This window comes from Varroa jacobsoni, unplaced genomic scaffold, assembly GCF_002532875.2.
Source record: "Varroa jacobsoni isolate VJ856 unplaced genomic scaffold, vjacob_1.0 contig00129, whole genome shotgun sequence".
Taxonomy (NCBI): Eukaryota; Metazoa; Arthropoda; class Arachnida; order Mesostigmata; family Varroidae; genus Varroa; species Varroa jacobsoni.
This window is the reverse complement of record NW_019214414.1, coordinates 75,950-93,017: the sequence shown is the minus strand read 5'-3', so window position 1 is coordinate 93,017 and position 17,068 is coordinate 75,950. Positions and strand designations below refer to the sequence as shown.

Sequence of the window (17,068 nt, the reverse complement as noted above, 5' to 3'; positions counted from 1 at the left end):
CTTATTTATCCACTCAATTGAATCGTGGTAAATGCATCCATCAATCTCAATACCTTTCTGCCTTAACCTCTTGCTTCTCCTCGGAGCAACCGTGGCTGCTACCTCGGGATGTCGCCACTATTGCCGCCGCCTCCTTGAATCTTTCTCTCCGTCGCGTTATTCTATGTACCCGGTGCATTTTCGAGTAGCATAGTAGTTCAGCACCGACCTGCCTGCTTGCATTTCCATGCATGCTGGTTCTTATTCGCTCTTTAGCCCTCTGTCTCTCGTTCCTTTTTCCCCTTTCTTTCTGCTTTTTTGTCTCTGTGTGCGCGTCGTAGCGCCTCATTCGAGTCGCAGGCTGAGTCCAAACGCTACATTCGGATGGCTTCTCGTTCTCTATCTGTCTTGATGTTCTCGCCTTTCTGCGCTGTCCCGTCGTCGCATAAAGGGCAAACGAGGGGAATCATTGAACCCCGGGAATAGCCTGCCTATGCATTGTCCAACAACTTGCGCCTCATGCAAGGGGTCAAACCAACCCATAGGCGAGCACCGGTGTTAGCTGTCTCGCCCCGTTCGCTGGTGGTTATTACTGAAGGAGCGCCAGTACTCTCGCTGCTTCAAGCCTCAAACAGGGAATTTTGTATCTTTTCTTGACTACATTCTGGCCATCCTTACTTTTCCTGTCTCTGTATTTATCGATTACGCTTTACATCGATATCTTTTTGCCTGCTCTTGTTGGACAGTTGGAGAGTGTGCAAAACGTATTAGGAGTAAAAGTTATGTCGGTTTTACTTTTTACGTCACTTACAAGAGGGAGATAATGTTAGAACAAGAGTTGGAGTGACTATCGGATGGGCAGCGCCAATAGACGTGGCCAAGGCCATCTGACAAGTCTGATTGTCGGATAGATCACCTAACAGCTATTTGACGTAGTTTACGGCAGGCTTACTTGTTCAACAAGGACACAGCATGTGTTATGTACATTGCATACATCGTGAGGCTGCATTGCCAAAATAACGATTCAATGGCACGCTAATGAGGTGGTGGTGAATTACATATGTAAACAATATTAAAAACAGTATGAAGTAATGGATAATACAAAACAAACTTCGATGGGCGTGCCCTTGTATTTACTATAGATAAGATAATTTGCCATATTTGCTATATTCACAATGAAGTTGAGCAGGATTAGTTTATGTATTGCTTTCAGTGGAAGTAAGAACGACTGATTCAGTTGCGAAACATGGTTAGGCGTTCAACTATGAGTTACAATTATACGCAAGTAAATTATGCACGATAGCTCGAGCTTTTGTAAGAAATTAATTTTTCTCGTTTGGAACCATCTGTAATGGATGCTCTCACTGCTTCTCCATCATTTATGACTATGTAGTCGCCTGACCAATAGGTCTAATTGCACTTATGGTTAGTAAGATATGTGCTGAACTTTTGATTACTTTTGACATTAGCAGAGTGTTCATTACTGTTTTTACTGCTGGTGCTCTCTATGTAATATTGATTTGAACTCTGTTTGTTCTCTCTGCCTGACTCGTCAGATCTCGTGTTCCAGTTTTAGATGATGCGACTTGAGCGCTACGATATCGCTCCCTGATTTTTCGTCATTGTGGTAGGTCATAGCCATACAATATGCTCCTATAGCTTTGGGAGCCTAGCTTTCCATTTTACGTAATGCATTTGAGTTTCACGCGTCTATACATGCGGTGACGTCACGTAGCTGCGATACTGAAGCACACATATATGCGCAAGATCGTTAGAAGCCATAAAGGAACTAGCAACATTGCAGAAGCAACGGTAGCAGCCTGCAAAGGATCGACAGTTACGGGTTGCTATAGCGTGGGTGATAGAATAACATCTATCTGTAACACGTATGCTGGTCTGCGCGAAAAAAATTGATGAGATCCGATTTTGTTCAATGTTCGACCAGCCCAACCCATACCAGCAGCGATGCTATCTCTGTGCCACCGTTAGTAGATGGAGGACAGCTGTTACATAAACATCTACGTGGTATAATATGACTGCTGACGTAGCCTACATAACTGGCTCAGTGTAGCATGTATAGTTTTTTCAGAGGTAGAAAACTGGGCGAAGCGGAAAAGAAGTCTGCGCTAAAATCGAAATGTGCAGAATTTTTAGACTAGGCGCACGCATTTTTACGGCTGCCATTACTGTTCTAAACATATATATTACATTTCTGCTCATCTATGGGTGAGTTCCCTAGATGGACAACTGTGGATACTGTTAAACGAACACAGCGTTTTTTCCCCGCTAGTGAAGAACTGTCGTAGAGAAAAAGGAAGGAAGACGATATGACCCCGCGAATAGAACCGGTTTCGGAAAAAGGCTACGTGAATAAGATGTCGTCAAGAAAAACGCTACGGTTTTCTCGCTCTAGCAAACAACCCGTCAAGGCTAGTAGACAAGAAGCCTTGCGTTGCTGACTAACAAAAGGCTCACTGCTTGGCATAATGTTATACATATTTTCAGGTGTACTTCCTTTTGCATGTACGACAGAAACGAGAGAATAAAAACGAACATGTGTGTGGTAAAAGGGGCCCGAAGATCCTGATCCTGCTAAGTCTTCCCTCTTAGTTTACTTATCTACCATCTACTACGGTCCCCAAAGCGTATCGGGAGACGCGCACATGCTAACCGGCCGTTTCCGCCGCCGACGGCAGTTGTTCATATATGTAACTAATAGTGTTCAGCCTTTTCCCATCTCCCTTTGTGTATCTAGCGACCAGCAAGGGAGTATTTCGGCGGGAGAATTAGCGCGCTGCACGGTGGCCTGTGGCGCCTCAATTTTGGTAGAGTATAGTGGAACAGAACTGAAATGGCGGCTTAGATAGAAGCATACGTAGAAAGAGAGCAATAGAGAAAGAGAGACTGAAGAATGATTGAAGCGGGAGAGAAGGAAGAGTGGAGGCACTGAGGGAAAAAGTAGGTACACATAGAAGGTTCGGTTGGACTGCTCGTTGCTTTGTGCCGTCTAAGGTTTGAGACGAAAGGGGTCAAATTAGGTCCCGAGCAGCCAAAGCAAACAGGAAACTCGAACGCCCACTATAGCTACATAAGCTGCCGAGGCGATGGCATCAAGCCATGGCACGGCGGAGCTAATCTGACTGGGTTTGGGTATGAGTGACTGTTCCGGGAATCGGTGGTAACGTAGGGAAACGCTGTTCACCTTTATTGGTCGCCTGGTTCTGGCCAACGCTTGTGTGTAATGCTATGGAAGAAGCCTGGGCTACCGTGAGGCCAGCAGTTTATAAAGCGGTATGGTATGACACGACACATAGTAATAAGCAGAGAGCCGCAGAAACCTATCTAAGGTTCCCCCAGGGCAAAGCGCATATTTTACAAGTATTCATCGATCAGCTACCGATTACTAACTGCTTGTTTCTCGTTCCTACTCTGGCCTTTTGCCGCCACTGCCTTCCTTCTAAAAATAGTACAGACCCCTATGTTCACGTACTCTCATGTATACGGCAGTGGAAGAAACCGCCGTGTCGGTCATAGTCTTACAATGCCCTTAAATGAAGATGACACATACCCTAGAGGTTTGAAATATGCTGAGCCATTTGGTTCAACTATGTAAGCGCTACTATATGGATAAGCGGGCTTTTGGTCTTAGGTGTACGCGGTGTCTCGTCAATGCGTCCGTAGCAGGAACGGAACGGCAGAAGTGTGGCCGATCACGACCAAATGCACATTTCCTTCGCGAAGCGAGAAAGACTTCGTCACCAGCAGATTGTACCCCATGTGCGAACCCTATTTTACATATTGCAACAAGCAGTGCCGAAAAGTCACCACATGACCCCTCCAAGCAACGTAGGAATAAGAAAGATAGGATAAGAAAACGAGCTGCTAAAGCACGTTAATATGCAGCTCTTTTTTTTTATGTCTTTTGAAGCCGCTGTCTGTCAAACTGTCAGAAAAACTATTCCGTGAATATTCAGAACTCGGCGTTCACGATTCGTCCAATAACGACGAATCATTGGACGAACCGGTAAAAATAGCGGAGCAATACAGAACAATAGAAACCGCACTAAGAGCCAACGAGCTAAGCGAAAGAGGACAACCATATGGACTTTAATGCTGAATGTATTCCACCCGACTCTCGTATGTTCAAACCTTAATACGAAAACGGAGCCACGACGTTACTTGAAAACGGGCAGAGGGCTAGTGCTCGTTTTTACATAGAGTATAGGTTGCATTACCACCGATGTTACCTTTGAAGAAATTGACTTGGCTCACATTTTGCTAGGAAAAGCAGGGAGTTTCACTGTGTGCAATCGGAACCTTGCGTAGTTTGGCACTTTATAGCCCTAGAACCCTCAGATTAAGAGTATTGGTAGGTCTGTTTTGGTGCACGGGAAGATCAGAATACATCGTATCTCGTAGTACGACGTTTATATCCGCACTAGACTTCTCTGTGTGATGTTCTGAAACGGATTGGTTTGGAGAGATCGCTGTGACATGCATTTCTGAGCGGGTGGCAAGTCGCAAATGAGCATGAGGTCTGGGGGTTGTTGGGGACCACAAAACAAAAAGAAACAGTGGATCGAAGCTGTATAAGGTACTTCAATCAAGTAGTTTATTTTGGACGATTCGCAGTCGATTAGAAGTGTTATATTGATATGAAAATAGAACACGGTAGGCCTTGCACTGCCACCGAATCCTACCTAGACTGAATATTATTTATGCCCTGACTCTTACGTATGCGTGAGATAGAGCTGCGAAGGACACCCCTTATAACCATACGTGACGTTTAGAAAAATAGTCGCTCCTTATAACTGACTAAATGTATGTACCACGATACAAATCTTGTCTAGGAAGGGGACATAGAGCAATATTTGAGTATGTTTGGAGACATAGCATTTCTAATAGTTGGGAGCCCGTAGCAGTGTTTGCAATTCCATGGTAAGACATTTCTTTACTAAGTTAATCCTAATATTCACGCGGTACAAAGATTTCTCAAATAGGAATATCAGTTCTATTGGGAAAAAAATTAAAGTCCATTCCCTCTATGATAAATAGAATCTAATTTTCTACTAGAGAATATTTGCTTGCAGCTGTTCTCACTTCAAAACGCTTTCGTGCGTATTTCTTTGTTAAATGAAACTCGCGGAGGAAAAGCGCCCAAATTGAATAACCCAAAAAAAAAAGATAAACGCTTTTTGTCGCTGCTCAGGTTGTTACCAGTTGCGGGTATTTCTTTGACGTGACTCTACAGCTCTCCCATAAAGAAGTGGATTCTGCGTGCACTGAACTCAGCTGAATGCTCAACACTGATGACACTGGGGCGTAAGCTGCAGAAAGGCTGCTGAGGAAGGCAGCTCTGATTGAAGCCAAAAGGCTGCTAAGGGAGGATCTGCGGAAAAAAGACATTTTATGCGATATTGACTGAGTTTGGGCTTTGCTCCGCTCGCATTCAGTGCTTAGATTGGCTTGCAATCAGGGATCAGTCTGTCGTTCGCCTGGTTGGATCATTTAAACAAACGGTGCGTCGCTAAGAAGAGCAGCGGCAAGCATTACCGAAAAAGCTCGGCCATACCGACAAGCTCCAAGTTGCGTTTGAGCCAAGAATACACTTGAATCCACCTGTTCATTGTTAAGCCATGGCTAGGGAACAACGACCGCAGCAGGATTCACTAAGTAGAAACGCGCCTGCTTTACTCTGAGTGCATCTTCTGTCCATCGCTGCCTTTCGGTTGAAGCCTCTTTCCGCCTGTCCACTCAGGATGGTAGGGCACTGCGCGAAAGGCAGTCCTGGGACGAGATAGCGAATACAGACCGAAAGGGTTGCAGGTCGACAGGAGTACAAAAATGCCACGTGTAGCTGCTGTGGCATTAGTGGTACTACCGGCTAAAAAGGCGGGCGTGACCCTCGCAGTTGCACTGTCCGGAAAGCGAGTGATGATGGGGTGTTGGGGGTGGCACCAGGAGAGAAAGGGGCTGGTCTAAGGGTCTTTTCACTGTCCCTCCACCGGAAAAAGATAGTCTTCCACGCACAGCGATCCTTCATCAATGTGAAGTTAAAATGAGGCAGGACGCGATTTAGTCCTGGGCTGCTGTTGGGGAGGATCTGTAAGCAATGGCAACGGCCTCCGCTCGGCCCTGTCTGCTGGTAGTTCGAAGTGAATAAGGTGGAGGAACGAGGCGGGTGTCTGAAAGAAGATGCCGTTGACACCTTTTTTCTGAAACCACCTGGTCGCATAAATAAGTTATTTACTTGCGGCCGAGGAATGATGTGCAACAAAATGGTCTCTGCGACAAACAACTGACATATCCTGCGATTTACTACAGTATAGAAAAACTGTATGTCCCAAAATGTGTGCGTAGTGGTGGAAACAGTGTCGTTCATTATTGAATTACTTCATTGAAAAGCAAACTGAGGGTATATCGAGTCACATTGAGTATGAATAAAAGTAATAGAAGGGAAGCGCACCACACGTTTCAACGGGATTCAATTAAAACTAGTTTTCCAAAAATGTGCTTCTTCCGTTTTAGAGTAAGCTACCTGTTCGGTAAGTTAGTACATATTCTGTTTGATTACCAACAACAAAGCTGCTGTATGAAGCCAACCATATTGTGGCATTGTACCTCCCTCCGTTGATGTTTTACTGGAATGGCATACACGGTTGTATATATATATACTATATATATATATATATATTTTACACGCAGCTACGTCCATACTAATGTGCGTTCTAAATATTTTGTATCAAACAAACGCTCAGTCCTTATGAATTTTCTAGTAACGTCTTTCAAATAATTTATGTGTCTCCGCACATAGGGTTAATCGGCAATACGTAGATCAGTAGTTTAAACAGAGCTCAACTGAGCAGAAGAAAGAGGAACAAGATGGAGCTAAGACGAAGGAAAGAGCAAAAAAGAGGTTGTAGCGGAATATTCCATGAGTGGTATAGAGTTCGATTAGAGTTCTCCACAGTAACTCGTTGCGTCCTTCTTGCAGATAACATTGAAAATGTAACGTTTACATTGTCAATAGTATATATTAATTATAAAGATAGGGTACATTTTTATATGATTTATTAGACTTTAAAGAATTTAACAACTCTGAGTTAGTCACTGAAAACTATGCATATCTGTTTAGTGATACTCTGGAGAGATAACAAGTACTTGCAGCCAAGGAATACTGGGAAGGCGGCTACGGCGACAAAGACTTCAAGCAAAATTCAGGCTGCTTCCTCTACGTACCGGCACCGACAGGGTTCGCGCTCAGATCTACCCCCCCCCCCTCCCCCTGCTGCTTATCCGAGCTGTTTCAGACCCAATCTATTTTACATACGACCCAGCCATGGAGCGACACTCGGAGCTAGCGGTAAGCAACCCTTTTAGCTCGAGTTTCCGACAAGACGTCTAAAAGAGGACGACGACGGAGAAGACGGCCTGCCGCTTCCGGTCTCCTTGTCTTGATCGGCAGGCCCTCCGTGTTTGCAGGAGCCGGCTCGTAGACGGCTCACAGAAAACTTTAATTTTCCAACATCATCCTCTTGCTTTATCTCGATGCGCTGCTTCTTTTTCGCGCATTCTTTTTCAACGAAGGCTGCTCACTCAGTTGTTGGATAGCGAGTGCTGTAGCGTGCCCAGTCACCTCGCAGTACACATCGGGGTAGCCGTCCTCCTGATGAAAAGCCATTGTCTGCTGCAGCTTCAACGTCACGCGCGTTCTTTACTGTTATCCCGTTACCTTAATTGTTATACCCTATGTTTGTCGCTGCGTCCGGCGGTCTTCATTGAAGTTACGGTGGACTGGTATTGTAGTTGCGAATGGGGATACCTATACAAACTACTATATGCGACCGACCTGTAGAGATAAAAGGACAAAGACAGATGGAAAGAGAGAAAGGACGAAGAAGCGGCAGAACAGAAAGTATGTAAGCCGTTCGCCTTGATCGATTTTTAAAGCGATAGCAATATATATATATGAGAATGCATAGATAGGTTACAATCATTACGGGAACGCTTGTTTTCCCTGTCGCCATGTTGGGTGTCAAATTAAATGTTGGACTTTTTGGAGTGTGGACCAGACTCCTGTTGTGGTTATTAGCCGTTGTCGTTGTTGTTGCTGAGCGCCGTCGTAGGAAGCTCACGTATTGTGCGACACATACGCATTCTTTTTTTCTATGTCTTCGAATATGAAACGTCTATGCCTACGTGTGCACGTCGAAATCAGGAGCCGTCAAAGCTGAACCTTATGGCCACGTATGTAGCAACTGGCAGGGGACGGAAGACAGGGATCTTGGACGTTGCTGAGGCGATTAAATGACTTGGTGGACGACGAAGAAGACCCAGACGGTGAAAGCGACGAAGAAAATGGGGTTAAATCCGAGGGTGTGGAGGAAGCTTTAGCTCGTTTCTACTCGGTTCTCTGCTTCCAAGCGTTGCTTGCCTTGCGCTTCGCCATCTGCAGCAACTGTGAAAGAAAAGGATGGTTTTCATCCGGTAACACGATATTGGCGTAGTAGAAGTAATAATGACAGAAGACTGTTGAAAGCCCTCTGGCTTCTAATGCCACTGTTTCTGCACACACCTGTTTGTGCTTTTTGTTCTTATTTGGTAGTGGTATCCGTACAATCAGTAATAGCAGCAGCGTCTGAACTGCATACACTGCCTTAGTACACTCAGGTTCGTTCGGACGCAGTTGTACGTCTATTCGCCTTTCCTACGGCCCGTGGCGGTTTGTCGATGTTCTTTTTATCATTTTCAACGGTTGCTACTATTTTTTTCCCTATCGTATAATTGCAACAAGACCGTATCTATCATATTCCCGTATGGCCCACATTTGCCACCATGCCATTGTCTTCCGGGCCATGACGCGTCACAGGGACACTGGACGGCTGTAACTTGACTGGCAAGTTGGCCTGGCTCAAGGTTCTCCTGACTTTAGTAGCATTACATTCTTACAGGTGTTAACCCATGGAAGTCGAAATCCGAATCGTCTCGTTTTTTAGCTTGCCTTTTTCATGTATGGCCCTTACTCATCAGTATATGCTTTGACTGGGTGGCTGGCGCATTTTTCCAGCATATTTTTGCCGTACTTTTATATAAAGTACCTGGTGCGTTGTAGGTGTATAAAGGGAACGGCACGAACTTAAAGTAATATCGATAGGCCAGCCCGGCCCGCTCCAAGCTTCCCCTAGTATGAAGAGACCTCGTTAAAACGGTAGCCCGAACTTAAAAAACCTAGAGACAGCTAGCATAAGGAAATGAGGCATTCTTCTTAGTTTCGTTCCATCTATTTACACGCCAGCTACTCATACGCGTATTTGGCATAATACATACCAGTTTTTCGGTGGCACTGCTCCAGAGATGACGAGGCCACTATTGGAGAATATGCGTGGTATTCGTGACTGCAGGAGATGATCGCAATGGCAAGGATGAGTACAGCGACGATGAAGGAATTGGCCATATAAAGCATGTTCTTTGTTTTTTGGCTTTACCATCGCTGCGAGGGCTACCTTCGCTGCTACGCCCGGTAGACTGTACTGGGTCTGAAAGAAGCCGGGCTATCTGTGGATTGCTCACTCTAACTTACTAGTCACGAAACACGGCGGAGCGAAAACAGATTCGGCTACTATATTATATCCGTGCAACAATAGCAGTCATATAAGTAGCGCCCAAGTCATACGAACGCATGTCTAAGCGTGTTTGAGGGGACATTTTTATACTGCGACGAAGAAAGATTTGTTACAGGTGTTATGTTCATCAATGAGCGGTTTTTTGGGTGGTGCAGAAGTCGCCCTTGCCATCTTGCAGCTTTACATACACGGTAGACGAAAGAACAATGGGTACATGAGAGCAAATATTGAGATTAATGAATATATCTCTACAGCTACATATATCTTTACGCTTAGGCAAATACTGGGTCCCGCTCTGCATCGATTCGATGAGGGCTGTGCTAGTCGTCTTCTTTCGAATTCTACGCTGCCACTGGTAGTCGGTCGCTGGTCGTCTGTCCATTTCCCACAAAAACGCACCCAGCTTTTCTCTGCACAAAGCAGGCGCTTTGTGCGCTCATTCGGTCGATCAGCGTAAGCCTACTTGCCTGCTACTGGTAGTGTAGGGCTTTGAATAACGATGATTCTAATCAGTCTGAGCCGAAAGGCTTAACGGTGGTCGTATGCAAGGTCTCTGACTGGTCAGCCCGAATCGTCAAACCTTCAGAACGCACTGCCGGTCGTTCAGCCTTCGTTCAGACAGTAGGACATTTCATATTTAAATAGCTGGCGGGTGAAGCGAAGGAGAGCAAGGTGGCGAACGCCTGTCATGGCCATGGGGCCAACGTGAGGTAAAGTGGTAGCGCACGTTATGATTTAATCCAGAGCCCTGTCAGTGCTAGTGGTTGCGGCCGTGCGTTTTCGAATACCAAACGATCCTAGGACTAAAGCGGACTAGGACGAAGGGGTCGTGCTTGTCTATTACGAGCAAAGCGTATAGACGCACGTATGCCGACTGGAGCGTACTGATACCAATGCCAAATGACCGGCGCTAGTGTGCGTGGTATGTGGGAGTGTATGTGGGTGTATTTACAGTATGAACGCTGGTGACCGGCTGGAAGTTGGAGGAAGGCGGCTTAGAGGGAGAGAAACGGGGGGAGGGGGGGGGGTCAAGAACGAAAGGCTAAAGACGCCTTGAGGGAGAGAACATTTAACTGGGTGAAGCTGGCGTCGCCTCAGGAGTGGTTGAAGGCAGCGTCCAGCTGTCTGTCGCTTTGCACAGACGTTTGTCCCTTTAGATCTGCTAAGACTGCCAGCACCCAAGAGGTTAGAAGATGGCATTAAGAACCTTAGCTTAAGCTAGCGGCTAGACGCAAACGCTCCTGCCACTATAGACTCTGAAGTCACAGGCTCTATTCCGGGTTATGCATACTTCTATGCTTCAGCCCTGCCACAAAGTTGGTTTTGAATACATTTGTTGAAGATGAAGAATATCAATAGTAAAATGACACAGTGACGCCTTAGAACCTGCGCTAGATCATAGATACGACTGTAGAATCTACATAACGATCTTTTCTTGTGTTGAGATTCTTATACGCTCTGCTTGTCCGTAGCATACTTGAGTTGAGCGTACTTTGTCGCGTACGGCACGTATGTTACCCAAAGGTGGGACAGCCATAGTCTATTCAAACACAGCCCGAAAGCGGGAGGGGGGGGGGGTGCGGCGAATATGAGTGCATTTTCAGAAACAAATGTAAACAACCACCAATCTTTTGCCAGGCCATAATGCGAATTTTACTACAGCTCATACGGCAGTTCTGCCTGTCGTACGAAGTTATGTTGTTGGATATAGTGTCTGACATCCGTTGTTGCCTAAATATCTCGTTACCCTTACTGCGCGTCTAAATCTCTCACGCTATCTCCTTGATTCCCATCGCCTTTGCAACTAACCACTTGTCAAAAACAAAGACTGATCAGTAACCAGGGCTTCCCTATACCCTTTTTCCAACACTAATTGGATGTTTCGAGCAATGTTAAAAAAAAATCGCAGAAATATCAGTGAAAAGAAAACAAGGGTCATTATCGAATGCGCGTAGCGAAGAGGACGGTCCGGCGTCGCCGCATGAAGCGCGGTTCGAAGTTCGAGTCGAAGCGAAGATACCGGCAAATATACCTCAGAAATACCCCGGACTCCTCGGAAATTCTACGGAATTAATTGGTAGTGACGACATTGCCCGCGCAGGTGAAATTAGGGGAGTAGCAGAAGGACGAGCAGTACTGGTATCGAATGAAGGCGAGAAAGCAATAGCGACGGCGAACCTTCAACCAAATAGGGTCGCGTTCTGTTCGCTCTTGCTGCTGCCGTTGCTGGCGGTTCCATTGTAGGCTGCTGGTGTTTTTCAGGGGGCATACACGACAGGTGCGCATGGAGACTGCACTCAGTTTTTCGTACAGTATACCTATCGCTGTAGATCCGTCAGTAAATCTACTCTGGTGTTGCTCGATTTCTGTGAGGCGTGTTTTTACCTAATCTGTAATAAACGATGAATCACTATGAAATAAGCAGATCCTTGGCGACGGTGCTTTGCGACGCTAACCAAAATAACGAAAACAAAGTGTGGCGGGTGCAACCGAGAGAGGCTGAGGCAACACTTCCCCATGCTCTGAACGAACAATGTTTTTCCTGCAAAAGCGAGAGCGAACAAATCTTTTTCCTGTGTCTTTTTTTATCCCCCATCTTTCCTCTTTTTTGGTTACAGCAAAACATAGAAAACAAAGGCACGTCTACACTGTGCACAAGAAATCCCGAATTCAAACTTTGTTTCGCGGCAGTGTTGAGATGCAGGACCAGCGTCGGCCTTCTTCGCGCCATCTGTCTTCAGCTTTTTTTCCTCTCTGTTGTTTAGCCTGGATGCTAGTGACGGGAAACTCAACGTCTGACCCAAAAAAGTCACCGAAAAAACGAGCGATAACAAAAGAAAAACATGGAAGATTTTCTAGGCGAGTAGCATTGGTAGTAATGTATTGTAGCCTAGAGAGACGCTCAGCCAGAAAGAAAAAAGACAAAGCAGATATCGAGATAGATCCGCGTTATTAACTGGGTAAACGAGGACCAAGCTTCTAAAACGCAGATAAATGACACGCAAAATCTTCCTGATACAGCAACTTATCCAGACGGCTGACCACTGACCAACGTCACATTCCTGCGCAATGTTCCTGTTTGACTCCCCCGTATGGTAAATTACCCCAAAAGCTCTGCCCTACCATCGCAAGGCTTACGCCGAAGATAGTGAGGGCTGTGCTCCGTACGGTTCATGAATGCTTGTCTGGAACACCATGAAGTCGTCACTGCGCTGCAGCGGTCACCGAACATTTCCAATCTGTCGCTCCCGTCGCTTTAACTTTCAGAAAAAGCAAGCAGTGTATGAAATATTGAGGGGGAAGTATACGCGCATCTGTGAGGAAGGTTGATCGCTCAAAGAAGTATGGATTTCTGCAATGACTGGCGCTAAATCCAAGGTCGACCCACTACTAGACATCGTGCTGTATTTTGTTCTTGCATTGAATGATACACCGCTCTGTTACAAAGCGTTTACATAGAATAGATTCTTCGATTCGACGCTTCCCTTTTTCACACTCTGCCTATAAGATAGCTGTATCTATCTTGTTCTTAGCGACAACTTTCACTAACTTTTTTTTTTAATTTTAGAACCAAAAGGATACTCGCCACCGCGCATCTTCGAGTCGGAGCTCCGTGAGAAGATTCAGGAGGATGCAACGCTCCGTCTGCCATGCGTCGCAAGCGGGCACCCGGCACCGACCTATAATTGGTACAGGGTAATGTCGCAGAGTGGTCAAAAGATACCTTTGAACACGCATTGGAATACGGGCGGAACCTTGGTGCTTACCCGCGTGACGCTTAGCGACAGCGGGAAATACGTCTGCGTAGCCAACAACACTATGGGACAAGACCGTGCCGAAAGAGACGTTGTTGTCACGGGTAAGTGCTGCTTTGTACTATTACATCATAGTCATTTCTCATATAGACAGGTAGGGAATACCGCAGAACATGCCGTACATTCAATTGTGAATATGCCTGCAGCCGCTTTTCGACGTATATTTCTAGCTGCCTATGCTTCGAGGTTTACGTACAGCACCGCCTTTCGGCATTCCATTCGACGCCTGGCTTTCAGTACAAAACGAATCGTGTCTATGCGCGGACTCAAACATAAACCGCAACGTGTTCTTAAGATTAGCAGGTAAATACTTTGTTCACTAAATTATCACGGGAACACGTACACCCCAAGCTAGCACGAGCTTTTGTTGAACAAAAAAAGAGTCTTTGAGGAAAACATATGTTTTGAAGTAATTTGCTATAGTTGGATGTTAGAGGTCCGAATAGACAACCATCAACAAAAATGGAGCTAAGCTTTGCTGTTCGTTAGGCAACAGCAACAACAACTAGTCATCAACAAGCGGGTAAGATAGAGACAGGCTGCTGAACAAGTGCCCAGTTGGTCGATAGGAACGATGGGTTGCGTGCGTACTGGCGGAGGCAATACATGTCTACCTCTCAAACGAATCGCACTACTCTGGTGCAATGGGTTAGTATCCGCCTCTATTACAGTCAGCAGCCAAAAATGATGCTCCGACCGGTACGAGCACCAACCCCGTTCTTGGATTTGGGATGCTATCCGGTCCAGCAGATTAGATCAGGATGTCTCATCGCGTCTTCGCGTCGTCCGCGAACCTCTACCCTTACTCCTCTTTCAGCCAAACAAAACTTTAAGGAAGTGCAAGAACAGTGGACAGCAATGCTTTTTTCACTAGCTTGTGAGAAGACTATATCCACCTGGAAATTTCTGCTCAGCAAGCGACACTCATGACGGTTGCGTTCGCAAGTGCACAATCGCGGTTGCTTCAAGGGGACCACGGCTGTGGACGAATGGACGAGTTGAAGGAAAAATTTCCTGGTAAGCTCTTGCTGGCAGTTCTCATAGACCGGCCGTGGAACAGGAAGTGCGGCCGACTTAAAAAGGGACAACCCAAAAATCAATAGCATTAAGTATTTAGTTTAGATATAGGTTGTTCTGCCCGTATTTTTCTTTCATTGTGCTTGGTATTGACGGCGGCGGCCGGGAACAGCGCCAACCACCGCAACAATATTGATGTTTTCAAAAAGTCATCGTTGTGTATGCGTGACTTCCTGTGCACGTGTATGAACCTGCGTGAATTGCACAGGAAAAGATAAAGACTCCGTTTGTGCACAGATGGCTGGGTTTGTGCACGCAATGCATTTGTTTTTTTCCTGCTGAGCGGAACTTCACTTCGCTACCGTAGCCGCTTTTGCCGCTGCAGGACAAAAACTGGCTTCAATTATTGGACGCTGGTGGTGCCATTTGTGAACCGCCCGACGCTTTTTCTGCGTCCCTTTCTATAGTTTGTTTGTCTAGTCGCAATGCCAACTGGCGATCTGGCCAGTTTCGAACACTAGTGCCACCACATCGCTGGTCAGCAAGCGAAACTAGCTAAACGAGGCTTTAACTCCTATCCGCCGCTGGTGAACGCCTCGTTTTTCTTTTTCCTTCATTCGCTTTTCGAACTACCAGAACTGCCGCTGACGACCCAGTTTGCTAGTAAAGTCAGCAGAAGAGCTGTTCTGTGTAGTTGCTACAGCAGTTCGACGGGTTAGGGTTTGTCGATAAATCTTTCCCAGCGTCTTCTGGCCACTAACTCAGTGCTTTATTTGTTGGGTGATTGGATCGTTCGTACATCTACCGGTAGAAAAGCGATACAGCGACAGAGAACAAGAAGTGACCGACTCGCTGGAGCTCGGCCTATTCGTCCGTCACTGTCAAGGCACTTATCATAAAAAATCTGCCGGTGGTTCTGCACCGTTCCCTGTTCGCTTTTCATAGATCTCTTCGTATCCGAATATAGCATTCTTTCTCTATTATATCGGAACTATTGCAAACTGGCTTGCCCGACGTTAAGCAACCCCACATCAATCGAAGTTAGACTATCGTCTATATTTGACAGGATCGTAATTTATCCGTTGTCCCTTGCTCAGAGCTACCTTACATGCCTGTATAGAAAAACGCTTTCGGTGGCCAAGTGCCACAAGTGAAGTGTAGATTTGAATTTAGAAATGATTCAAAGAGTTATAGCGGGACCATGTACAACAGGTTACGAAAGTACGCATCAAAAGTAGACTAGAGCGCGAGAGGTTGAGGAGAGATCAACTGTGTAACTAAAAGCTGCGCGGCAATACTTCATTTTTTTCCGCTATCGTAACTACCCCAATCTGTGTTCAAGTTACAACTTCAAATTTAAGCATAAAGTGTACCTAAGTGTATCGTAAAGCTGGCTGTGACAGGAGAGCATCCGTCGATGAAGATTGTTGTATAAGCACAGAGATAGAAAGTACGATATTTCAGAGGTACTAAGAATGAACTAATGGGAACGAATAAACTACTATATATGTGGCCGTTTAATTGACCTGCTGGGCACGGCTTGCATTACGACTTTTGTCAAACTGATCGCCAAATACAGTTGATATTGGTTACGACTATATTAGAAACAAATGGTGGGTATAAAAATGATATGACGTAAAATGCGAGTTCTTTGCTTAGTGAATTACTAGATACGTGAATTGACACAGAAAAGCCAGTTATCAAGCAAACAAAGCCGGAAATTAATGATAAATGCGATAAGAAATCAAACAAAGCGGCCAACGCACTTTTTTTTTTTGAGATAATCATTATGCACTTTTTAAATTTGTTTTTCAAACGTATACTATAATTTAATTGAGTGGTTATCTTTATATAGATATTAATGATCCGAATCCTGAAAATAAAAACAAGATTGCAAAGACCTTGCATGCAGCATGTTGAATCTCGTTTAGCAGACAGGTATTATCGTACTTCAGCTGACAAGGCTGAACAATTCCAAAAAATGTGCCTATTATAATTGGACATAGTCTTCGACATGTCTGGCACAAAAACACGCGTCTATAAACATTTATACTAATGTTTACTCCCCAAAAAGTATATAAGTAGAAATTTATTTCCCGTACCTTGCATCACCTGCATGACTCTAATGCTGAATGTCTTCCTGCTTATACCCTTCTTCAAAATTATTAAATACGGAAGGTGCAATGGAAGCTACAATGACAGTTTTGTGCTTCGTACACTCTGATAGCAGCAGCAAGAATACTTACGACCACGCATATTACTGCTACAACGAGATGAACATGTGTCGTTCACTCTTAACCACTTAATAAACTGCGTACATCTCAGTGGGACAGTAATCTTCTGCTGTTACCCCTGTCGCTGTTTGAGAAGTCAGGGTCAATCATAAAAAATCGTTGCCTGTGATTTTGCCTCCGTTGGCTCTCTCTTGCTAACGACGGAGAAAGTGGCAGCCTTCCCGTTACTAACGTTGTTGGATCTTCTTGTCTGCTGATCGCTCGATCCAAACGGTTGCTTCTTCAACATTGCTAGCCGTTGTGGCAAAGTCCGTTTGAGGTCCGATGCTACCCTTAACCCTGGACAGATTCATTAAGCGAAAGCTCTTTCCACCGAAGGACAGAGAAGGGGCGAGAAATA

At 45.4% G+C, this 17,068-nt stretch overlaps 1 protein-coding gene across 1 annotated transcript in view; it reads left to right on the top strand.

Moving 5' to 3' along the window:
• The window catches only part of LOC111270822 (cell adhesion molecule Dscam1), a 157,022-nt gene that overhangs the window by 64,785 nt on the left and 75,169 nt on the right, over positions 1–17,068 (top strand). Inside the window, exon 6 of the mRNA XM_022851250.2 lies at positions 13,171–13,461. Coding sequence (XP_022706985.2) covers positions 13,171–13,461 — 291 coding nt within the window. The remainder of the gene's footprint in view (positions 1–13,170; positions 13,462–17,068) is intronic.